A 26,739-nucleotide genomic window follows, 5' to 3' on the forward strand; every position below is an offset into this window, starting at 1 on the left:
GCAGTCAAACCACACATGTGAGGTATCGCCGCGAGCGAGAGCAATAATTCTAGCCCTAGACCTCCTCTGTAACGCAAAACATGCAACCTATTAGACATGTGCGATTCGTTTCGTACGAATCTCAAATACGTACGAATTTCCAAAAATTCGTACGTTCGGGAGGATCCGAAATACGAATTGCCGTGCGTCCGAATTCTGTATGGAATACGAACTTTTGTTTACGAATTCCGGATTTTGGACAATGACTCAGTGCCCGTTCACACTACCGCGACTTGTCAGATAGAGTGATCTGACACCAGCACCGTGACATAACACATGTATGAGGTGCCCCAGGAGGATGTAAGTTTTTACGAAACATGTTGGGCTGTTTGTGCTGATACCACCACGCTTAGAATATTCCCTAGCACAGGTGTATATTTGTTCTTAATTTTAACAGTTTTTTATGCATACTTTTTATTTGTTAGAATCGGACCTATTCGGTCATACCTTTGGTCTGCTGTGTATTTATATTTTTTTATTAATAAAATTGTTGACTGCTTAACGGTACGTTCACGATCGGAGTCCTTCTTTGTTTTCCCCTTCCCCACGCTTGTGGCCGGGAGGCCCGAGTGTTTTGTGTTTCACCACAGGTTTGCGCACTGAAAAACCTTGGCATCCGACGATGTCTTCAGGCAACTTACATTGACTTCTATCACAGAAGTCTTCTGCAAGTCATAATAAGCATAATGAGCAATGTTTTTGCCTTTAAACTCATCGTAAAGAACGAACGAATGACAATTCGTATTTCGTACGAAACAGAACGGAATTTCAGACACGAAATACGAAGTACAAATAAATTTTTTTACGAATCGAAACGGAACAGAACGGAACGAATTTATTGATGGCGCCCATGTCTACAACCTATAGAATTTTTTAAATGTCGCTTATGAAGATTTTTGAGAGTAAAAGTTTGACGCCATTCCACGAGCGGGCGCAATTTCGAAGCGTGACATCTTGGGTATCAATTTACTCGGTGTAACATTATCTTTCATAATATAAAAAAAATTGGACAAATTTTACTGTTGTCTTATTTTTTTATTCAAAAAAGTGATTTTTTTTCCCAAAAAAGTGCGCTTGTAAGAACGCTGCACAAATACGGTGTGGAAAAAAAGGATTGCAAAGACCGACATTTTATTCTCTATGGTGTTAGAAAAAAACTGAATATAATGTTTGGGGGTTCTAAGTAATTTTCTAGCAAAAAAAAATGTTTTAACCACTTAAGGACCACCTCACGCCGATATAAGTCGGCAGAATGGCACGGCTGAGCACAATCACGTAGCGGTACGTGATTCTTTAAGTGCCCAGCCGTGGGTCGGGAAGGTGCCGCCGCTGGCGCGCTCCCGACCCGGTCCTGTGCTCCGTGACCGTGGCCGCAGGACCAGTGGACCCGATCGCCGCTGGTGTCCCACGATTGGGTCACAGAGCTGAAGAACGAGGAGAGGTCTGTGTAAACAAACCTCTCCCCGTGCTTCCCTGGTTGGCTGTCACCGAACGTCTCTTCTTTTTTATAGGGAAGGACGATCAGTGACGTCACATGCCAGGCCACGCCCCCTACAATAAAAAAAAAAAAAAAAAAAACACATAACGTCATACATAACCCCTACACTGCCCCCTGGTGGTTAACTCTTTCACTGCCAGTGTCATTTACACAGGAATCAATGCATTTAAATAGCACTGATTGCTGTATAAATGACAATGGTCCCAAAAATGTGTCAAAAATGTCCGATGTGTCCGCCATAATGTCGCAGTCACAATAAAAATCGCTGATCACCGCCATTACTAGTAAAAAAAAAAAATAATAAAAATGCTATAAAAACTATCCCATATTTTGTAAATGCTATAACTTTTGCACAAACCATTCAATAATCTTTAATTGGGGGGGGCGTGGCTACCGAGCTACTGCATGGACGTGTGAGCAGATAGCTCCGTGCTGGAGACCGGGGAACGACGCTTAACGGAGAGGACTTTGACTCTAACTAACCACTACCTGCGTGGGAACTATCCCTCATTCCCTCGGCATGGCCAAAAAGAGGAAAGGAGTCTCACAGCTCCACAAACTTCAACACTTCTTCCCGCAGAAAGACCGCGGCCTACTCCAAGATGGCGCCGGAGACGCCTCGCCGCCTACCTCCAGCGAATCTGCGACATCCTCTCCGAGCCCGAAACACAGCCCCAGCGTGTCCAGAGACCCTCCGGATGTCTCATCTCCGCTGTCCCGGAGCCCGGCGAAATCTAAACCCCGTCTGACGGTGGACGTGACCGCCGACAAGGTGAGCGGGGACCACGAGGGCTTGGATGATACTAGGGAACTAGCTGAACCGCTCCATTCGTTCCCCACCACCAACCAGCCGGTGTCTGACACCACGTTGAAAGACATGCTGGTGTCCCTTCGCAGCTCCCTCCACGCGGACCTCATGGACTGCATGCGGAGTTTTAAGGCAGACATGGGGGAGCTGGGAGACAGAGTATCTCATGTGGAGGAAAAGATGGGCGATTATGCCACCTCTTATAACTCATTAGTTGATGCCCATAATGAACAAGCTGACGAGGTGTCCTGGCTTAGGTCAAAGGTCGCTGACCTTGAAGATAGATCCCGCCGCAACAACCTCAAAATTAGGGGGATCCCCGAAGTGATCACCCCGGGCCAACTATTGCAATATGCTCAAACTATGATGAGATCCTTCCTGCCGGACGCCACTGACTCTGATTTAGTGATTGACAGGATCCATCGACTCCCCAAACCGTCCCATCTACCAGATAACATCCCTAGGGATGTCCTTATGCGGGTACATTTTTACCACATTAAAGAAAATTTCATGTCTGCTCATCGCAAAAACAAACAACCACCTGAATGCTATGCACATATTCAGCTCTTTGCGGACTTGTCCCAGTACACTATGCAGAAACGTAAAGCCCTGCTATCCATTACTAAAGCTCTGCGCAACCACGCCATCTTATACCGCTGGGGATATCCGGCTAAGTTGCATATTACTAAAGATGAGCAGGTGTCTGTGGTCAATTCCCTGGAGGACGGACTGAAGCTGCTTAGAGCATGGGACATCCTTCCAGCTCAATCAGAATCTCATACGTCTCCACCAGCTTCAATGGACGTTAGCGACACCTGGCAGGTTGTATCCAGGAAACACAAAAATGCCTCCTCCAGGAGACGCACTTGATCTCTCCGCCACACGCTACCACCTTACTCGACAATACCCGGCTCCCCTAGCACGTATGCCACCGAGTGCTTTTACACCCCATGACATTTAGTGCAGAAATTCTGCCACGGGTTCCTGGAAAGGGCCCTTTTCTTAATCCGGAGCAAGATGAAGCTCCGAGTTTATTTTTTTTACTGTTTCTCTTTCTCTTCGTGCAACCATGTTGGTTTTGCTTTCCCCTGCTTGCTGTTTGTTCTCTTTTTTTTTTCTCTCCCCCTTCTGTTTTATTCCCCCCTCACTTCTCCACAGGATGGACTCATCTAACTTCTCAGATTCCCAATCTCACTGCTGAAGATTGTTTCCACAACAGGATACTCGAGGACCTCTATCGGACCAAGACCGCTTGGGTATGCGTACTACACTCTCTTCCCTATAATAATTGCCAATGGTAAAGTTTGTTTCCTTTAACACACATGGGCTTAACCACCCGGCTAAAAGAGCAGCCCTCTGGAAGGAGGCCGGCAAGCTGAAGGCCGATGTCCTTTGCATACAAGAATCGCATCTCACACTACAGGACCAACATAGACTCCATCATAAAAAATTCCCACATATTTTCCAAGCCTCAGTGTCAAGTAAACATAAAGGAGTTGCTATTCTCATCAGTGCGTCTGTAACCTTCACTCTTAAGTCTTTTACCACCGACCCTGGAGGTCGATATGTCATTGTTATTGGAGAAATCAACAACAAACTCTATACGATAGTTAGCCTCTACGCTCCGAACTCTCATCAGCTGCGATTTCTGAAAAGGCTACTGAAAAAAATTGATGGAGTTAAACAGGGTGCTTTACTTATTGGTGGCGATTTCAACATCACTATGGACTACAATATTGACACTACGTCTAAGTCCAAGAGGCTTTTACCCACACTCCAATCCACTTTGCATTCCGCAGAACTGTATGACATCTGGAGATGTGGGCATCCTGGTGAAAAGGATTTTTCATTTCATTCAGCCAGGCACAACACTTATTCCCGTATAGATATGATTGTTGGGGATAGAGGTATATTGCGGGCAACATCCTCCTCCGCTATCCATGACATAACTTGGTCAGATCATGCGCCAGTATCGGTGGTGGTGGCGGAGAGGGATGTCCCTTCGGGAGATTTTGTATGGAGGGCTGACTCGAGTCTGCTTCGGATACCCGGTTATGTGACCTCTTTAACAAAAACACTACAAGAATTTTTTGATATCAACAAAAATTCTGTCTCCGACCCTATGACCCTATGGTGCGCCCACAAGGCGTATATGAGGGGTATTTTGCTGCAACTCAGCTCCAGGCTTAAGAAACAGAGATCGAGCAAATTAGATTCTCTGCTTCAAGAAATTAAAACCATTGAGGCTCTAAATAAGGTCACTCCTGGGGTTCCCTTGGCAGACAAGTTGACAGCCCTTCGTTACGAACTGAGGGGTTTGCTTTTGGACTCTCATGATAAATATATTAAGGCTTTGCAAGTTAACCACTATGCTCATGGTAATAGGGCTGGGAAACTTCTCGCTAACAAATTGAAAGACCACAAGACCCGTAACAGAATCCCCTTCATTAGGCGAGCTTCTGATGGTGCTAAAATCTCAGATCCTAGGGGCATAGCAGACGCTTTCGCCGACTATTACTCCTCTCTTTATAACATAGATAAGGACCCTGACACAGTCCAACCCTTAGAAGATGATATCCAGTCTTTCTTGCAATCTCTTAATCTCCCAACCTTGTCTCACTCACAGTTAACCTCCCTCAACGCCCCTATATCTGTGAAAGAAATACAAAAAGCCATACATACCTTACCCCTAGGCAAATCTCCCGGTCCTGACGGCCTTCCAAATGATTACTACAAAGTATTTAAAACAGTGTTATCCCCGGCATTACAAGACGTCTTTTCTAAAGCAATGTTAAACGCCTCTTTCCCCCCAGAAATGCTTAGAGCTTATGTAGTTACTATTCCCAAGCCTGGTAAAACTCCTGATGTCCCGTCCAATTTCCGCCCTATATCCCTCCTAAATACTGATGTCAAACTGTACGCAAAAATACTAGCCTTAAGACTTTTAGACACCCTGCCTTCCCTGATCAACCCTGACCAGTCTGGATTCACGACTGGGAGACAGCCCTCGGATGCAACCCGAAGGGTTGTCGACCTGCTCCATCACGCGAAGTCCTGTCGGACGCCTTCTCTGCTCCTTTCTTTGGATGCGGAGAAGGCGTTCGACAGGATACACTGGGGGTATATGGTTCAGGTTCTTAAAAAGTTTGGGTTCACTGGGCCCATATTATCTGCTATTCTGGCCCTCTACTCATCTCCATCCGCGCAGGTTTACACGTCAAGTACATTATCTCAGATTTTTAAAATTACGAATGGCACGAGACAGGGGTGCCCCCTCTCTCCTTCCATCTTTAATTTACTTATTGAACCCCTTGCGGAAAAAATCAGAACACACCCAGACATAATTGGCTTCACTTTCCAAAACACCTCCCATAAGATCAACCTGTTCGCAGACGATGTCATCTTATTTTTAAATGCCCCCACGAAATCCTTACCCGCTGCTCATTCTATTCTGCAAAATTTTAGCCAGATTTCATATTATAAAATAAATTTTTCCAAATCCTTAATCTTACCAATCAATGTCCCTACCAATCTTAGAAATATCTTACAAGCCTTGTTTTCCTACACCTGGAGTGAAGTAGGCATAACTTATTTGGGTCTCCGGATAGTTGCTGACCCAACTGAGCTAGCTGACATTAATTACCGCCAGCTCTCCGACCACTTGACTACAGAGACCGCCCGATTATCCAAAGTAGAACTCTCTTGGTCGGGGAGACTGGCTTCATTCAAAATGCTCCTCCTACCACAAATCCTATATATTTTTCGTACACTACCTGTTCCTCTCTCCCCCGCACATCTCAAAAGACTAGATGCCATAATTACTAAATATGTCTGGCAATCCAAAAGACCCAGATGCTCCAAAACTTACTTATTGAAACATAGGAATGCTGGTGGGGTAGGATATCCTATACTCATAGATTATTATAGGGCTTCACTTCTTGTCCAACTTCGACACTGGTTTCGAGATACGAAGTCCTCGCCCTGGGGATCTATCGAGCAAGCGATATGCCCTACCAGTACGCTGTCAGCTATGCTTTTAATAGACAGGTGGAAACCGTTTCCACTAAAGCAGCTCCCTCTGACCATACAAGCCTCTCTGCTGGCTTGGCGGGCTCTTTGTACAGCCCCGTCACCTGGCGAAAACTTAATCAATATCCCCATCCCCATAGATACACTAGCAGACATCATTCCCAACATTCCCACTAAAAGATGGCGGGATAAAGGAATTGAAACGATTGCTGACCTTTTCCATGATAACTCTTTAAAATCCTTTGATGTTCTTGTCCAACAATATGAGTTCCAAGTTCAGGATAACTATCCTTATAGTCAAATTTCCCACTTTTTTAAGTCACTTTCATCCCACAAATTATATCTCCACGAATCAGCGTGGAAATACCTCACATCCACACAAACTCAAAAAAAGGGAATATCTATATTTTATCTGCTCTTTCAACAAAAAACAGTATTTGTTAAAACCACTTCTCATATAAAGTGGGAAAGGGATTTGGCAACCACTTATACCACTCAACAGTGGCAGGTAGCATGCAGAACTCTATATAAGGCCACTAGATGCATCAACCACTGGGAACTCCACCAGAAGATTACCCTGAGATGGTATCTGACACCTTATCGCTTGAGCAAGTTTTCCGGTGATCACTCACAACATTGCTGGAGAGGTTGTGGCGAGATAGGAAACCTTAAGCACATCCTATGGTCTTGCAAAAACTTGAGCAGTTACTGGAACTCGGTGTTTCGTCTGATCTCCTCAACCACTGGAATGCTCACCCCTCCTAATATAAGTCTTGCTCTTCTAAACTTAGGTATAGAGCTTTTCCCTCCCGATCTCCGCACCGTGGTTATCCATATTCTCCTTGCTGCTAAATCACTTATAACCAAACAATGGAAAAATGCCGTAGCGCCAAATATATCTGATTTATACCGTATCCTTCAAACTACTTCCACATATGAAATCTTACTCGCCCGGAAGCGGGGATCGGAGGGAAAAGCCATCCAGCTCTGGAAGGTTTGGCTAGATCAGTTTCCTGCCTAAGTTCCATCTACCACTAACTTGGAGATTATGTTGTTATAATTTAATAATTATCCCCTTTGATGAAATGTCTATTTTGAAAATGGGTCCCCCCGATACCTTTCTGATACTTACCCACACAACTCTCTTCCACTCTTCTCCATCCTCTTTTGCCTATCCCTCTTCTCCTCTTTCTGCTTCTCCTTTTTCTGCTCTCCCTCTCTCCTTCACTACATATGTCGGAATCTCTACGGTCCTGAGCATAATTTGTTGTAATCTATCAATATCAGATAACGTTTTCTACTATCCGAATACTATTGTTAATAACATTGTTGTGGAGTTACTTGTCTAATACTACAACTAATTGCTACAAGCTATATGTTTCTCCTTATTCTCTGATGTATGTATTACCTCTGTTCTGTTAACCAAAAATCTTTTCAATAAAAATATTGTGAAAAAAAAAATAATCTTTAATTGGGATTTTTTTTTTTTACCAGAAATATGTAGAAAAATAAATATCGGCCTAAACTGAGGAAAAAAAAAATGTTTTTTTTATATATTTTTTTGGGGGGATATTTATTATAGCAAAAAGTAAAAAATATTGAGATTTTTTCAAAATTGTCGCTCTATTTTTGTTTATAGTGCAAAAAATAAAAACCGCAGAGGTGATCAAACACCACCAAAAGAAAGCTCTATTTGTAGGAAAAAAAGGATGCAAATTTTGTTTGGAAGCCACGTCGCACGACCACGCAATTGTCAGTTAAAGTGACGCAGTGCCAAATTGCAAAAAGGGGCCTGGTCCTTTTTCTGCGAATTGGTCCGGGGCTTAAGTGGTTAAACATGTAAACGCCAAATCTGAAAAAGAGGCCTGGTCCTTAAGCGGTTAAATACCCTCTCTCAGACGGCACAGCGAGAGGGCCACTCCCCCTGACCTGGCTCCGAGAGAGAGAGTAATTTAAGCACCCGACCAGACCGTAGTTCCACGCCTGCCGCCAGAGACAGCGCCCCCTGTGGCCAGGCTGAACATCTCATAGTCCAGTCAGACTGATGCAGAGGTCCAATTTAGACAAATAAACCCAAACCAAACCGCAGTTTAGGTAAAGTTTAACTTTGAAAAACGCATAGCGCGTGCTCTTCAGGAGCCCGCCGCTACGATAATATTTCCGAAGGAGAAATAAATAAATAAATGAAAGAATCTAAATATTATAGTGAATTCATAATATGGCCACTTCATATATGTGAAAGTTCATCATATCCAAAAGCCTTATAAAAAGAGGAAGAGGCCACTACAACAAATAGTCACTGTTGACATAAAGAGTCACAAATTCCTTTCAACCGTAGCGAAAGTATCCACCGGTGAAACTATGTAGCAAAACCTCCTAATGAAACTTTTTCCTTCTTCCTTCATATGACACCAGCATACATTGGTTATACAGACATCAACCCGACAAGGGAAATTAATAAAATCACAAGCCGCTTACCAGATCCTTGGGGGTTAACAATCGCATCAAGATATATGGGGATGGGCGATGTTCAGCCACGATTCCTCAGCGCAGATCGTCCACTCCCCGGATAGGTAGCAGCCGCCCACTCCTCAGCTGCACAGCGCTCTTGTCCTCAGTCAACGTTAGTCTGCACACCCTGGGTTTCTGAGAGCACGGACACGCCGGGGGTCCCGCTCAGGTTCAGCGTATGGGGCAGAAAAAAGGAGGAATATAGTGCAATATTGTTTTTAAAAAAAATTAAGAAGCTTCTTTATTAAAAAATGGAGAGAGATCCAAAAAGGCTTGACAGTCACATATTAAAAAAAAAAACAGCAGCAATCAACTGGATCAAAAAACTAGATAAAAAAAAGTGGTGTATCGATATAAACTGCAGCTGCGGCAAGAGCCAGCTAACCAGGGCCGTCTTTAAGGGAGGGAAAAAGGGGCAGCTGCCCTGGGCTCTGTCATTGTTGTGGGGCCCAAAGCAGCTGCCTCATACTTGCCAACTATCCCAGTTTACGTTCCCTTGTTCCTTGAAGTTTTAGTCCTGTGCTGTGTCCCGATATCTCAGTGTGAAGTGTTGCTACTAATGCTGCCCAGCAGTGCCCTATTGTTGTGTAGAGGTGACTCACCTGCAGACCCTGTGTTTACATGTAAATAACCGGCATTCATATGTAAATAGCTGAGGCCAACTGCATTGATATGTGAATAAAGGCAGCATTCATATGTATATCATGCCCCCCCTGCAGTGAGGAGATGTGCTGTAACCTATAGCAACCAGTGAGCAGTATTACTGTACAGTAATCTCTAGCAGCCAATCAACAAGCAGAAATCATGTGCTGTAACCTCTAGCAACTAATCAGTGAGCCTTAAGGAGTGCTGTAACCTCTAGCAACCAGTCAGTAAGCAGTAATGATATGCTGTAACCTCTGGCAACCAATTGCAATTGCTGCCTGATCTGATACAGTAAACTGATTTTAAGTGTAGCTGCTATTTATTGTATGTCTCAGAGAAGGTGGAGAGTGAAATTGCATGGGGGGAGGGGGGCCCTAAGAAAATTTTTGCCCAGGGTCCAATCAATATTAAAGACAGCCCTGCAGCTAACTGCACCGTAAATCTGGTCCTCTGGCTCCACACACGTGGATTGACTCATGCTGAGTACCACCGGTTACAGAGGATTATGAGAGGCCTGTGGGTGAGGTTAACACCTACGTTATTTAATGACAATGAAGAATATAAAAACTACTTTCATGCACATCTTAAACAAATGTTCGTTTGATCTGATGACCCTCACAATCTCATATATACATAAAGAACTTGCCTGTTTTGTCTGAGCAACTGAATAAAGTGGAACAGGATTTAAAAACCTCTGTGGCTTCTGAAGAGTTCATTAACCGCTTGCCGACCAGTGCATGACGATATACGTTGGCACAACGCAAATGGGTGTACCTGTATGTCCCCTTTAGGATGTGTCATTGTGGGCATGCACACCACGCCCGCCGCGTACTCCATGACTGTGCCCATGGGTCCCACCGGACTTGTCCGCCGGTGTCCCGCAATCGTGTCACGGAGTGGCAGAACGGGGAGATGCCTACGTAAACAAGGCATTTCCCTGTTCTGCCTACTGACATAACAGAGATGTAATGCTCCCTGTCATCGGGAGCAGTGATCTCGGTCATATCCGTGGTAGCCCATCCTCCCCACAGTTAGAATCACTCCATAGGACACACTTAACCCTTTGATCACCACCTAGTGTTTAACCCCTTCCCTGCCAGTGTCATTTATACAGTAATCAGCACTGATCTCTGTACAGGGGCGGACTGACCATTCGGCCACTCGGGCACTGCCCGGGGGCCCCATCAGGGTTGCCAGCCTCAGTAAAACCAGGGACAGTATGTAAAAATCTGTATTTTTTTTACATCTGTCTCTGAAATGTTCCTTACCGACATCCTTTTGGTCTAAAAATCCAGAGATTATAGCTGCCCCACCTCTCCAGTATCTTCTCATGTCTGTGATTGTATACTGTGTGGCCACATGAGTTGTCAGTCCACCCCTGTCTCTGTATAAATGCCAATCGTCCCAAAATAGTGTCAAATGTGTCCACCATAATGTCGCAGTCACGATAAAAGATCGCCGCCATTGCTAATAAAAAAAACATTCATAATAAAAATGCCACAAATCTATACCCTTTTTTGTAAACGTGATAACTTTTGCGCAAACCAATTAATATTTGCTTATCGTGTTTTTTTTTGTTACCAAAAATATGTAGAAGAATACATATCAGCCTAAACTGATAAAGAAATTAGTTTTTTTCTATATTTTTTGGGGGGATATTTATTTAAGCAAAAAATAAAAAAAATATTGCATTTTTTTTTAAATATGGCACTCTTTTTTTGTTTATGGTGCAAAAAATTAAAACCGCAGAGGTGATCAAATAGCACCAAAATAAATCTCTATTTGTGGGGAAAAATAAAACGTTCATTTTGTTTGGATGCAATGTCACACGCCCGCACAATTTTCAGTTAAATCGAATCGCAAAAAGTGCTCTGGTCAGGAAAGCGGTAAATTCTTCCGGGGCTGAAGTGATTGAACTCAAGGAATTAGTGGATGAAAATATAAATAAACACCAATCTGATTTGGAATTAAGAAAAAGGAATATGTTTTATCGCGATATTGAGGACTACGAGAGAAATCAGGTTTATAGATGGCTCCGCCCATACAATCGATGAGGTCATTCCGAGTATGGAGGAATGAGAAGAGAGGTTTCTGACAACACCTCAGCTAATACGGATACAGATCCCTCGTTCAATTTTTTGCAACAGGGCTGACCTGGAGGATACCCTCGTATGCAAACACGGTCTCGGCTAAACAGAAAGGAATCAGCAGGCTCGGAGCGGCTTCGCAGCATGCGAGGCAATCGGGGTCGGGCACGGGGGAACCTGATTCATAATATCTCCAGACGGGTCCTGTCGTCGGAGGAGGTAGGATTGATTCATCGTGAGCTTTCTTTTTGCCCCAAAAGTAATTTAGACACATCTCAACTAGATCAAGATTTGTACAGACTGTTCCGTAATCAGATGGAAAGTACACTTTATTCACAAACCGTTTGTATATGGGGGTTCGGTGGGTAACTCTTTGGACTGTAAATTATTGGGTTTGAAAGTAAAATCTAAATCGGTACCACCCACCACCTATGCCCCGGTCGAAACATTTGTTAAAGAGGTAACCCGAGAAGTCAAAGAGCCGGTTTCTCAAATTGATTATCGGGATCATATACCAAATAATCTATCTCTTAAGGAAAGAATAGCTCTGCGGGAACTTGGTAAATGGGAGGATATAATAGTAAAACCCACCGACAAAGAAGGATTGGTGGTCATCATGGACCCGCAGTTATATGAGGATGAGGTTACCCATCAGTTGAATGATGAAACAATATATAAAAAAGTGACTAATGACCCGACTTGGTGCATAAAGAAACAGCTTGAAAGTATTTTGAAGCCTGCATCTCGCAATCTCGCAAGTTCTTATTTTTCACTCACACAAGGATTGCAGTCCTGCCCAAAATCCACAAGGACAGTCAATTCCCTCCTGGATGTCCCATTGTCTCAGGGAGAGACTCGGTTTTTGTTCCTACAGCACACATTTTTGGATAAAATCTTGTCCCCTCTAGTGAAGTATACTAAATATATTATGTTAGGGACACTAATGATTTTTTGCAGAAATTGAAGGATGTCCCGCTATGTCAGGGAAATGAGCTGATGGTAAGCTGGGACGTAGCCAGCCCATGCACGTCCATCCCACATCAAGTTGGAATTGATTCAGCGATGGGATTGATTAGGGATAGTAACAATTTCTCTGAAGCACAGATGGCAATGTTTAAGCCCTTGTACACATGGTCGGATATTCCGATGGAAAATGTCCGATCGAACCGTGTTGTCGGATAATCCGACAGTGTGTGGGCTCCATCGGACTGTTTACGTCGGAATATCCGACGGACCAAGTTTTAGAGCTGGGCTATAAAATTTTCCGACAACATGATCCGATCGGACTTTGTCTGATCGTTTGTAGAGAATTCCGATTGGACAAAGTGCCACGCATGCTCAGATCAAATTCCTAGACCAAAGCTATTGGCTACTAGCCTGAACGTAGTCCCGTCATAACTGAATTACGTCATCACGTTATGAACGATCGGATCTTCTGACAACTGTGTCCGACCGTGTGTATGCAACACCAGTTTTGGACAAAATCCGTCAGACAAAATCCGACGGATTTTGTTGTCGGCATGTTCGACCATGTGTACAAGGTCTAAGAAATTATTTAAGGTTGTTCTACCCAATAATTACTTTTTGTTTAAAAATCAGTTTTTTATACAGCTCAATGGAGTTGCTATGGGCTCTAATGTTGCCCCACCTTATGCCTGTGCTTTTATGAATAAATTTGAACAAAGGCACATATTTTCAAATTATATATTTAAAACACACTTGGTGGCGCTTTATCGACGATATTTTTGCCATATGGCGGGGCAACTTTGAGTCTTTGAAATGATTTGATGGAATGCTTAACAAGTATTGTCCTGGAATACAATTTAAGAAGAACACAGATGGGAAGTCGGTTCCGTTTTTAGATACTAGACTTTATATAGATCAGAATCGGATAGAATCTGATCTACAGTATCTCACAAAAGTGAGCACACCCCCCACGTTTTTGTAAATATTTTATTATATCTTTTCATGTGACAACACTGAAGAAATTACACTTTGCTACAATGTAAAGTACCGAGTGTACAGCTTATAAAACAGTGTAAATTTGCTGTCCCTTCAAAATAACTCAACACACAGCCATTAATGTCTAATCTGCTAGCACCAAAAGTGAGTACACCCCTAAGTGAAAATGTCCAAATCGGGCCCCAACGTGTCAACATTTTGTGTGTCCTCCATTATTTTCCAGCACTGCCTTAAGCCTCCTGGGCATGGAGTTCACCAGAGCTTCACAGGTTGGCACTGGAGTCCTCTTCCACTCCTCCATGATGACATCACAGAGCTGGTGGATGTTAGAAACCTTGCGCTCCTCCACCTTCCATTTGAGGATGCCCCACAGATGCTCAATGGGGTTTAGGTCTGGAGACATGCTTGACCAGTCCATCACCTTTACCCTCAGCTTCTTTAGCAAGGCAGTGGTCATCTTGGAGGTGTGTTTGGGGTCGTTATCATGTTGTTATACTGCCCTGTGGCCCAGTCTCTGAAGGGAGGGGATCATGCTCTGCTTCAGTATGTCACAGTACATGTTGGAATTCATGGTTCGTTCAATGAACTGTTGCTCCTCAGTGCCGGCAGCACTCATGTAGCCCCAGATCATGACACTCCCACCACCATGCTTGACTGTAGACAAGACACACTTGTTTTTGTACTCCTCACTAGGTTGCCACCACACACGCTTGACACCATCTGAAGACCTTAATGGCTGTGTGTTGAGTTATTTTGAGGGGACCGCAAAATTTACACTGTTATACAAGCTGTACACTCACTACTTTACATTATAGCAAAGTGTCATTTCTTCAGTGTTGTCACATGAAAAGATATAATAAAATATTTACAAAAATGTGAGAGGTGTACTCACTTTTGTTAGATACTGTAGTGAAGACGTATTCAGAATCATTAAAAAGCACTGACCCCTACCCAAACAAGCTTATCCACAGATAGAAGACAGGTACAACAGGTACCTATGAAGGCGTACGGGAGAAATAAGACACTCAGAGATTCATTAGTGCCGTCAGAATACAAACCAAGGGGACATGAAGTAAAAATGAAATTTTGGGGTAGAAAGAGAAAGGGTTGCTTTCCTTGTCTTAATTTTATCCAGTGCAGTTTGATAATGAAATAATAAAAGGTGATCACAACATACATCCTGGCAATGGTGAGAAGATCATGGTGAAAGGTTTTCACACATGTCAGTCCTCCTATGTAATCTATATTCTAACATGCCCATGCAACTTAATATACATTGGGACACCACGCTGTCAGGGCTGGGCTCAGTCCTTCCTTCTCTCAGCTGTCGGCTAATTGCCAGCTCCCATCTCCCTCCACAATTACTCAGCTGTTGATGTCCTGCTCGTCAGTCCTGCCTACTTAAGCCATCCAGTCCAGAGGAGCTCTACCTTTGCCTTGGTCAACATCACAAGAAACTATCTCCTGCGTTCCTGTTTAAAGACTGGCTTTGCTGACATCCCTTCTGGCTCCAAATCCTGCTTGCTGTTCAACTACTTTGATCCCTGACTTCTGGATTGGCTGACTATCCGTTCCGGTTACTGAACTTTGGCTATAGAACTTTGGCTATATTTTGACTGCGTTTGTTCTCTTTTACTTTTATTATTAACCACTTGCCGCCCGCCCTATAACAAAATGACGGTGGCAAAGTGGTTTCATAATCCTGATCGGACGTCATATGACGTGATATATATATATATATATATATATATATATATATATATACCTATATATATATATATATACATATATATATATATATATATATATATATATATATATATATATATATATATATATATATATATATATATAGATAGATAGATAGATAGATAGATAGATAGATAGATAGATAGATAGATGTGTGTGTATTTATAAAGGAAAAAAGATCACCATTTATAGTTTTATTTGAAAAATTATACATGTTGATTTTTTTTAACTTATAAGTGATATATACTATGCATATTTAATTGTAAAAACATGGTACGGTGTGGTATTGCTAAATTCAATCTTTTCAGATTAATTTACTTATATTCAATTTTATTGTGTTTTAAAGTGCAGAGAACTGCCCTGTTTCACACAACAGGCTTAACATCAAAAATATATACTTTTCTAGATTACCAAACTAGATTAGATTTTTATTATATATAAAACAGAAAAAAAATCACCATGTATAGTTTTATTTGTAAAATGATACAACATATATATATATATATATATATATATATATATATATATATATATATATATACACACATACACACACATTATATATATATATATATATATATATATATATATATATATATATATATATATATATATATATATATATATATATATATAAATAATATATTATATAATAACAATCTATGTCATTGTAAAAAAAATGATGGTGTGGTCCTGCTAAATTCAGTCTTTTTGAATATATTTAGTCCCATGCAAGCTTTGTTGAGTTTTAAAGGAGTACAGAGATGGCTTAACCTCAAGAAAAAAGAAAATATACGTTTCCAATTTATTTGAATGAAAAAAATGTAAGACAAAATCATGTATAAATGTATTTGTAAAATTATATTTTTTTTAGCAGCTATAAAAGAAAAACCTATTGCAATATTTATAAAAAACATTTACCTCCACTATCCAAATGCTTCATTTAAAGTCCCAATCTTCCTTTTATATTTAAAAACATGGTTAGGTGTGGTATTGCTAAATTCAATATTTTTAAATTAATTTAAAGTGGTATTAAACCCAAAAGCAAACATTAGTCCGATTGCAGCTTACCAATCCTCACATGTGATGGCTGCAATCGTTTTGTTTTTCATGCTATCTTTCCTTTATTTCACCAGGTAATTTGTTTTATTTCTTAGAATAAAGATTTTATATAAATAAATGAAAGCTGACCACTATAAACACCCCTGTCAGTGGTAGATGGTTTGTCTCAAATGTTTAACTTCTACATCTGCAGGACAACTTGTTCTGTTGAAAAACAACAGACTTACTGGCAGGGCCACTAGGCAAAATAAGGGAAATAAAAAAAAGAAAACAAATGCAGCCATCAAATCTAAAAATTGGTAAGTTGCCATATAAAAAAACAGCTCTTGGGTTTAATACTGCTTTAACTGGCATCCTAAGCAGATCACAGATTGTTCATTTGAGCTACATAGGAATGAAACAGAGTAAATGTAACACTCAGCATTGTTACTGGGATGCAGAACTCTATCGGCCCACAAGATGGCAGTGTCCACTACTTTGCCTATCCACAGCCCTAACATAAGTGACTCTAAGAATGATCTTGTACACAGTAAAGTTGGGGTTGCAACTACAAGGCCCACGAGCACTAAAAGAGCACCAGGAAGGAGTCAGGCAGTTGTATAGAGAGGTGTGACAACCAGGAAGGTGTGTGTTAGCCATGATGTGCTGTGTTGGACTAGGCCAGGTTAGACTGCATCTGGTAGGGTTGTACCAGAGCCAAGGGGTGGACTGCCAAGTTGGGTGCTGAGCCATGGAGAGCATCCATTATCCAGAATCCCTGTCTGAGCTGCATTCATCTTGACCGCCACTGCTGCATTGCTACTTAAGGACTTAATGGACAGCTGATGGTCACCTAAGGACTGCAGCAGAAGGGTCTGGTGAGAGGGTTTTTGACCCACATAGCAACCTACAGTTAATTCTTGTTTTCAACTCAGGCCCAGAGAAGGCCATTATCCTCCATTGACACCGTTCCCCTTTAGAAGCTAAACACACTTGCTGTTATTTGCAACTGTCACTTGCCTGGCGAAGGGGCCCTGCTTGGCTCCACAACGTTGCCTTGTGTTTACCATGTGACCACGAAAATAAAGGTTTGGACCTATTTTGAGGAACCCTTGGTGTGCTGATGACATTTCTTCACTTCCTTTAGAAGCTAAACACACTGGCTGTTATTTGTAACTAAGAGCAGCCGCTAATAACGCTAGAGACAGCCACCAATGCTGCCATTACTCCAGACTGCTGATTTTGATTAAACTTTGTGGACCACTACGTGTTGCTTAATTCCAAAATGTTAAAGTGATTTTAAAGCTTTGAGCTTTTTTTTTTTTTTAAATAACAAACATGTCATACTTACCTCCACTGAGCAGTTCATTTTGCACAGAGTGGCTCCAATCATCATCTTCTGGGGTCCTTTGGCAGCTGTCGCAGCTCCTCCTCGCATCAGATAACCCACTAGGAGAAGCTCTCCTGGGGGGTTACCTTGCGGGCGCCCTCCCGAGTCCAGCATTTGCGTCCACAGACAGGAATGCACGGTGCCCGCATCATTGGATTTGATTGACCACAGCGGGAGCCAATGGCTGCGCAGCTATCAATCTATCCAATCAAGAGCCAGGACCCCCTGCAGAGAAGGAGAGTGTGTCTCCGCCGAGGGGATGAAGGGGCTCAGGTAAGTAAAATGGGGGGGCTGGGGGGCCGGTCACTGTCAGAATTTTGTTCACCTTAATGCATAGGATGCTTACAACTTCATATAATCACACACACAGGATAGACTTGATGGACTTGTGTCTTTTTTTTTACCTCATCTATTATGTAACCCCTTTAACTCCTCACAATCCTCTCTCCTTATTGCATTCCCCTTTCTTTGAGCGTGTTTATATTCGCCCAGCCGCCTTAAAGGGGCATACCCACTTGCTTAACCTAATGTCTCACTCAACTGTTCTTGAACGTCACCTCCTGGAAAACTTGCACTGCTTCTGCGTGGCAATGTTAAAGGGCCCCACTTGTGCCGGCAGATCCTAACTTTAAAGAACCATTCACATCTTGTTGCATACCAGAGGGCAGAACTGGGAAGCGTATCTATCACCTACATTGTAAAAGTGAAATGTTGGGGAGGCATCTCTTGCTCCTCCTGTCCAACACACCTGAAGGTGCAGATGAGCAGTGTGAAGGTACAGAGTGGCAGGAGTGCCAGTGTTGCTGGCTGGTGAAGACCACTCTTTAGGCGGATGAAGTTGGGGGTCACAATCCTAAGAACAGGATACTGAAGCAGCTTGGAACCAGAGCAAGAGATGGTAGCAGAGCCAGTATGCAGGCAGCAACCAGCGGCATCTGAAAAACTAGGGATCGAGTCAGCAGGAGGAGCAAGTCCTGGAAGCAGGCCAAGGTCAGTAACAGCCAGGCAGTGCATTACAGGATCAGCAGGCAAAGACGAGTCCAGTAAACAGGGCGAGGTAAGAGAGGTCAGGTGACCAAGGTTAAAGTGATTGTAAGCCTTCATTTTTTTTAATTTAAAATAACAAACCTATCATACTTACCTCCACTGTGCAGCTCGTTTTGCACAGAGTGGCCCCAATCCTCAACTTCTGGGGTCCCTAGGCAGCTCTCGCAGCTTCTCCCCACATCAGATAACCCCCTAGGAGAAGTGCTCTCCCGGGGGATTACCTTGCGGCAATGCTCCTGAGTCCAGCGTTCGGCATCCATAGACACGAATGCTGGACTCGGCACCACCCCCCGGCGCCCTTGTCATTGGATTTGATTGACAGCAGTGGGAGCCAATGGCTACGCTGCTATCAATCTATCCAATCAAGAGCCGGGACCCTGTGCAGAGAGGGACAGCGTGTCTCCACCGAGGGAAATACAGGGCTCAGGTAGGTAGAGCGGGGGTGAGATGGAGGGCCGGTCAGTGTGAGAAGTTTTTTTTGAGGATGCATTAAGGTGAAAAAAAACATGAGGGTTTACAACCCTTTTAAGGCAGGAGCAAAGGCAAAGTCCAGCAGAAAGCCGGGTCACAGACAGGTAAGTAGGTTCATTGGATCAGGTCTTAGGAATACAGATACAAGCTGAAGATCATTAACCACTTGCTTACCGTGCACTTATACCCCTATCCTGACCAGACCAATTTCCAGCTTTCAGCGATCTCACTCTTTAAATGACAATTGCGCAGTCATACAACACTGTACCCATAGGACATTTGTACCATTTTTTAACACACAGAGCTTTCTTTTGGTGGCATTTAATCACCTCTGTTTTTGTTTTTTGCTAACAAAACACAAAAAGACAGAAAAAAAAAAGTTTTTCATATTTTGGTGAAAATTTAGCAAACAGGTTATTCTACTCCTTCACTGATAGGCACTGATGAGGTGGCACTGATGGGCAGTGATGATGCGGAACTGATAGGCAGCCCTGATGGGCACTGATCAGGAGGATATGATGAGGCAGCACTGATGGGTGGCACTGATGGTCACTGATGGGCTCTGATCAGGAGGCAATGATGAGGCTGTACTGATGGGTGGCACTGATGGTCACTGATGGGCTCTGATCAGGAGGCAATGATGAGGCTGTACTGATGGGTGTGCACTGATGGGCACTGATAAAGTTTCAGGATTCCTGAATAAAGAGGAACACTGAGCTCTTGCAGAATTAAAGAATGGCACAAGTATAGTAATCAAAAATAGTGATAAAGGGGGTAATATCGTCATCACAAACGATTATGACTATTTAGAGGAGATCGAGAGACAACTTAAGGATGAGGCAACATATATAAGATTAAATGGGTTGTAGACCCTAACGTTTTTGAACCTTAATGCATCTTATTGGCTCCTGCTACTGTCAATCAAATCCAAATCCAATGATGTAGGCGCCAGGGGGGGTGGGGCCGAGTCCTGCATTTTGTGTGAATGTATACAGATGCAGGAGCTGAAGTGGCTTATGGATGTTTGCAGTCATCATATACTGTGAATTGATCGTGCATGCTACAATTCTACAATGTTTTTTTTTTGTTCTTTCTTGTTGTAGATTTAAACAGCAAGCATTTTTTGAGGTGGTGAAGACACTTCGGGGGTGTCCTTGGAAAGAGGACCAGACAGAGCGTAACTTGCTTCAGTAAGTACGGGAGCTGTGGGTGCATTCTCCGTATGGTGTTCGGTTATACATAATTCATGTTCTTTATACCAGTGTTTCTCAACCGGGATTTCCGCTGCACCTTGGGGTGCCGTGAAGAGTCCTTAGGGGTGCCGCGGCAACTGGGTGATCTGAGCGATCCCTTGTTAGCTTCTGTGCTACAAGAGGAGGCAGAGAGCTGCGCCCCCACCTTCCCTTTGCTCTCTGTTCCTCTTTGTACCCTTGCCGGCAAAAATGAAATCTGAACTGCCCGCCTGATGGCGTCCTGCCAACCGATGACGTCATTGGTTGCTGAGGACTTGCTGGTAATAGTACAGAGAGGAGCAGAGAGCGGGGCAGGAGGTGCACAGGAGTTCACCGTGTACTCTTCCTCTGATAACAGTTAACAGAGGATCACTCAGATCTCAGGAAGGAGAGGAGCTAGGGGCGGGGGATAGCAAGCACAAGCCACACCCCCTCCTGGCTCTCTCTCTTCTTGGCTACTGTCACTAATGTAATGAACAGGGAGGATTTGGGGGGTAATTTTGCTATGTGGGGGGTTTGGGAGCAGGTAGGGGGTTGTGCTTGGAGGGGGAATATGTGGCAGTTTGTGCTGGGAAGGGGTATTTGGGTGGGGGGTTGTGCTAGAGGAGGGTTTTACTAGGAGAGAGGTTTATGCTGGGAGGGGTATTTGGGTGTGGGGGGTTGTGCTGGGATGGGAGATTTGTGGGGGTTTATGTTGGGAGGGGGATTTGGGTGGGGGATTGTGCTAGGAGGGGGTATTTTGGTGGTGGGTTGTGCTCAGAGGGGGGTTTGTGCTGGAAAGGGGGACTTCAGTGGGGGGACTGTGCTTGGAGGGGGGGTTGTGCTGGGAGGGGGATTTCGGTGGGGGGGTTGTTCTAGGAGGGTGGGGGTTGTGCTGGGAGGATGACTTGGGTGGGATGGTTGTGCTAGGAGGGGAGGGGGATAGAAATCACAAGCCACACCTCCTCCTAGCTTTGTCTCCTCTTGGTCGCTGTCACTACTGTAGAGAGAGGATTTGGGGGGAAATTGTGCTATGTGGTGGCGAGGGGGGATTTGGGGGGGTTGTGCTAGGAGGGGGAATTTGTGGCGGTTTGTGCTGGGAAGGAGAATTTGGGTGGGGGGTTGTGCTAAGTTGGGGATTGTGCTAGGAGGGGGGTTTATGCTGGGAGGGAGATTTGGGTGTGGGGGGTTGTGCTAAAAGGGGGGATTTGGGAGGTTGTGCTAGGAGGGGGATTTGTGGCAATTTGTGTTGGGAGGGGTATTGGGTGGTGGAGGTATGTACTAGAAAGGGGGGGTTGCGTTGGGAGGGGTATTTGAGTGGGGGGTTGTGCTCGGAGGTGGGATATGGGGGGTTGTGCTAGGAGGGGGGTTTTGTGCTGGAAAGGGGAATTTCGGTGGGGGGGGGGGCTGTGCTAGAGGAGGGGGCTTGTGCTAGGAGGGGGATTTCAGTGGAGGGGTTGTTCTAGGAGGGCGGGGGTTGTGCTGGGAGAATGATTTGGGTGAGATGGTTGTGCTAGGAGGGGCGGGGGATAGAAAGCAAAAGCCACACCTCCTCCTGGCTCTCTCTCCTCTTGGCTGCTGTCACTACTGTAATTAAGAGAGAGGATTGGGAGTAATTGTGCTATGTGGCGGGGGAGAGGGGTTTGTGCTGGGAGGGGGATTTGGGTGGGGGGTTTGCTAGGAGGGGGGTTGTGCTGGAAGGACGATTTGGGTGGGATGGTTGTGTTAGTGGTGGGGAGAGGTTTGTGCAGGTAGGATGATTTGGGTGGGGTGTTATGTGGGGTGGGGGGGTTAATTTGGTAGGGTTGTGCTATAAGGGGAGCGTGCAAAAAAAGTGCATGTGCTCAGATCCACCTCCTGGTGCCAACAAGCCCTCAGACTGATGTGCCCCAGAACTGTTTGCTATTCTAAAAGGTACTTTGGCTGAAAAAAGGTTGAAAAACACTGGTCTACTTTACAAAGTGATTGATCGATTTTCAGATATATCAGATATATCAGTTTATATACATATATATATATATATATATATATATATATATATATATATATATATATATATATATATATATATAATTTTTTTTTTTTTTTTGCGGAGACCCTAGAGAATAAAATGGTGATCGTTGCCATTTTTTATGCCACATGGTATTCGTGCAGCAGTCTTTCAAATTCAATTTTTTTTGGGAGAAAAGACACTTTCATGAATAAAAAAATTGGCGCCATTGGCAGTCGAGTAAACCAGAAGTGACGTTGTGTCGTTGCTTCAGGGATTTTACATCGGAGACCCGGCATCACCCCAGTATAACCCCTTCAAGCCATGAACGCATATTTGCGCACGGTCAGTGTGAAGGGGTTAAAATAACGCAAATGGCCTGGCCAAGGAGAGGGGTACATTTTCTGGAGGTCAAGTGGTTAAAATAACTCATGCAGTATTTATCTCAAAAGGAGTCAATTCATGAAAAAAACATCCGTTATTTACCACATGAGTTAAATATTTAAGTTTTGCATGTTTAACCCTTGAATCTTGTGTTATTTTTGGTGCTTTTTTGCTTTTTTTTTTTTTTAAGGCTTATGCCCCGTACACACGATCGGACATTCTGACAATAAAATCCATTGGCTCAAACTTGTCTTGAATACACACGGTCACACAAAGTTATCGGAAATTCCGAACGTCAAGAGCACGGCAACGTACGACGAGCCGAGAAAATTGAAGTTCAATAGCCAGTGCGGCTCTTCTGCTTGATTCCGAGCATGTGTGGGACTTTTGTGCTTCAGAATTGTGTACACAGGATTGGAATTTCCGGATTTTGTTGTCGGAAAAATTTGAGATCCAGATCGGAAATTCCAATGGAAAATGTCCGATGGTGCCTACACATGGTCAGAATTTCCAACAAAAAGCTCCCATCGAACATTTTCCGTCGGAAAATCCAGCCGTGTGTACGCGGCATAACACTGCACCAGAAGGCATACAGAAATATTGGGAAACTATGAAAACATTCTAGGGTGCTTTCATTCACATCACGATCCCCCTCTGAATGTTACAATTTATTTTCACCAGTGGCCGCCTGTCCATAAGGGGTGCAGGGGCACCACCGAGGGCTGGGCTTACCATTGGGCTTGACTGGGCTCAAGCCCATGGGCCCCGCCAAGATACATAGCTGAGTGTACTCGGCTCCACTCACAGTCACACCCAGTCCCGCCCTATGATGGACATAACACAGGGACTCTGCATTTTTGTGAGCCTAACTGAGTACACTCGGATACTCTCGGCTCCACTTAGGACTACGAGAAGACCCGAGAGCCGCCGAGAGGACCCAAGAGCCGCCAAGAGCCGCCCAGAGGACCCGAGAGCCGCTGAGAGTTGCCGAGAAGACCCGAGAACCGCCGAGAGGACCCGAGAGCCACCAAGAGCCGCCCAGAGGACCAGAGAGCCACCGAGAGTTGCAGAGAGGACCCGAAAGCCGCCGAGATACACAGATCTCTGTATCTCGGCAGCGCCATTTTTAAACTTCAAGACTGCAATGACAAGACTGCAAATGACACTGGGGCAAGGCTGTAAAGGACACTGGACAAGGCTGCAATGACACTGGACAAGGCTGCAATGACACTGGACAAGGCTGCAGATGGATGGTCAAGGCTGCAGATGGACACTGATAAGGCTGTATTGATGGGCATTTAAAGTGGAAGTAAACCCATGGATTTAAACGGTTAAAAAAAGGCATGCCGGGAATGCTAACTTCACATTGGCTGTGCTCTCAGCCAAACTATAAAACCATCCAATGGCTGGTGTCATAACGAATCACATGTGCAGCACCATAGCAGTTGAGGATTAAACAGAGGCAAAGATGGCAGCTTCCTTGCCTGAAAACGATAGGGGAGTTTACTTCCACTTTAAATGTAAGTTTTTTCCCTTAAACTTCCTCCTAAAAGTGTTTTTCCTTAAAATTCCCTCCTAAACTTGGGGTGTGTGTTATACGCCGGCGCGTGTTATACGCCGATAAATACGGTAATGTATAGAAGGTAGGGCCCGAAAGTAACTCAAGCCCAGGGGCCCCCACCATCCTAGGCCCTGCCCTGGCGCCACTCCCCCAATCTATGCTCTGGCCCCTAATCTACATGCAGGACACCAGACGCATGGATTCCAATTTTTTTTTTTTAAAGCACGTGATTACAGCCTGAGGCTCTAATTGGCTTCCAAAAAGGGTGGGCTTGGGTGCAGAGCAATGTGCCCTGAGCCCCAAAGGAAAGAAGCTGGTGTGAGATGGGTAAACGAGAGGTGGTGTCTCAGTCCCAATTAGTATTCATACAACAACTATCTTAAAGAGGAAGTAAACTCTCACACTCTAATGCTTCTCTTCATTTAGTCCATTATAATAAGTAATTATCAAACTATAGCCACTGTAATCCAGCCCAATTTGCATATTAATTACTGTTAAAAGAAACTTTAAAAAACTTGTTTCCAGGGGTTAGGCAGCGCTATCATAAGTATTGTTTTTTGAGTCCACAGTGGAGTGTATTTCCGCCCTTACATTGAGAACTTCCTGTACTGTTAACCAAGCCTCCTTCTCATTCCAACATTTCTATGGCAACCCTTCTTCCCTGTTCATAGCTGACTTGTTTTATTTCATAGTATTTACTTGTGCCGATTATGTAGTGTTTGCCTTTGTCAGTTTTATCAGCTTCAGCTGATAAGACTGCAGTAATGGCCAGGTTTACATTGTATGTCATGTCACATGGTCAAATAGTGTGTAGGAGGAAGCTCTGAATGAGTCTGAAGTCTCCTGGGAGTTAAGTAGTGTGCCATAGGAAGTCCTGATAACAGATAGATAAGACATAGAGAGTGTGCCGTAAATCAGGGGAGATCTAGGCATGCTCATTGACTTCATTCTAAAGAACAAAAAGGATTACAACAATACTAAGCAAGTAAGGAGATATTTACAAGCAGTGTTCATTATGGTTTTTTATGCTGATTTACACAGGACAAAGTTGTGGGGGAGGGTTTACAACCACTTTAAGCCCACTGAACTTTTAGTGAGTCACACCTGTAAAAATGTAAGAAAATGTATTTACATACATTTAAAAACAAGTCATGCATATATTAATGGTAGAAAACACATTATTGAGACTATACATAATTCAGTTAGGAAACCTTTACATTGAACCTAGATGGTCCATATTAATATCCGCCATCAATCTGGAAAATCTGTGCTGATATTCTCAACGCGTTTCCCAAGGAAATCTTCGCTTCCTCAGGAGAAGCACAGAGAAATATAATTGTGGAAGGTTGTAACCAGCTTCCACCTGGATATAATGATATGGCAAGCAAATGTATTAAAAATCAAGTATCTTCCAAGTGTGTATGGTAGAGGACGCAGAGATGGAACAGCCCAAAGGTCCACTGTTTTCTGTTGTGGAAGGGCATGGGGAAGGGAAAAGAGCATAACACTCTCAGTGTGGAACCCCAAGCACGAGTGCCTGATCCAATGGGGGGGGGAGGGAAAACACCCTAAATCCCTATTAGCAAGCAGCAAGGAGCATCTAGCAGCCTGATCTCATCGACATAAAAATCAAAAAAGGTTGCGCTTATACACAATAATACAAATAAACCTAAATAAATCGTATATCCTGTAAAGAAAACAATACATGAAAATATAAATAGTAAATGAGTGTCCTGAGAAATTTACATGAGTAATCATGGACTTCAAATAGATTTATTCATAAATGTCTCAACAGAAGACTCCAACAGTGAAAAAAAAAATTCCTGTAAGAAAATTCCTATAAAAAACACAATCCAAACATGAAAAAGAGAGCATAAATGGAAATCTGTCCACAGTCCATAAAAAGTTTTGAGTGGCGACTGGGAAATTTTCACAATAAAGTGATTTATGTTGAGAAAATCCCACCACCAAGTACAATGCATGCTTACCAGCTGTAAGGAGTTCGAGCGCATAACCCAGCCGGGGCCTTTCTCCTTGAAGGGGTCTCCACACACAGTCCAATCGTCTGGATGATCCAATCGGTGAGATCCTCTGATAAGGTCACCCGGCTCCACTTAGTCTCCACACACAATCCAAAACGTCTGGACGATCCGATCGGTGAAAACCTCTGACAAGGTCACCCGGTTCCACTTGTTCAGCTCTCAACTGATACCACGTGGTAAGGTGAAGGGTAAATCGTGGTTTGCTCAAAAAAAGGAACAGTGGAGCAAATATAGGTAAAACCCGTAGGGCACTTTTATTTAAAAAAGTAACAAC

General features: G+C 43.6%; 1 protein-coding gene across 3 annotated transcripts in view; it reads left to right on the forward strand.

Moving 5' to 3' along the window:
• LOC143961569 (alpha-2,8-sialyltransferase 8E-like) overlaps window positions 1-26,739 on the forward strand; it is a 218,066-nt gene that overhangs the window by 167,268 nt on the left and 24,059 nt on the right. For all 3 annotated transcript variants that reach the window (XM_077470879.1, XM_077470878.1, XM_077470877.1), the window contains exon 4: window positions 20,381-20,467. In XM_077470879.1, coding sequence (XP_077327005.1) covers window positions 20,381-20,467 — 87 coding nt within the window. The remainder of the gene's footprint in view (window positions 1-20,380; window positions 20,468-26,739) is intronic.

Source organism: Lithobates pipiens, unplaced genomic scaffold (assembly GCF_037356315.1).
Source record: "Lithobates pipiens isolate NorthernLeopardFrog02 unplaced genomic scaffold, aLitPip1_a1.2 Scaffold_8, whole genome shotgun sequence".
NCBI classification, from domain to species: Eukaryota; Metazoa; Chordata; class Amphibia; order Anura; family Ranidae; genus Lithobates; species Lithobates pipiens.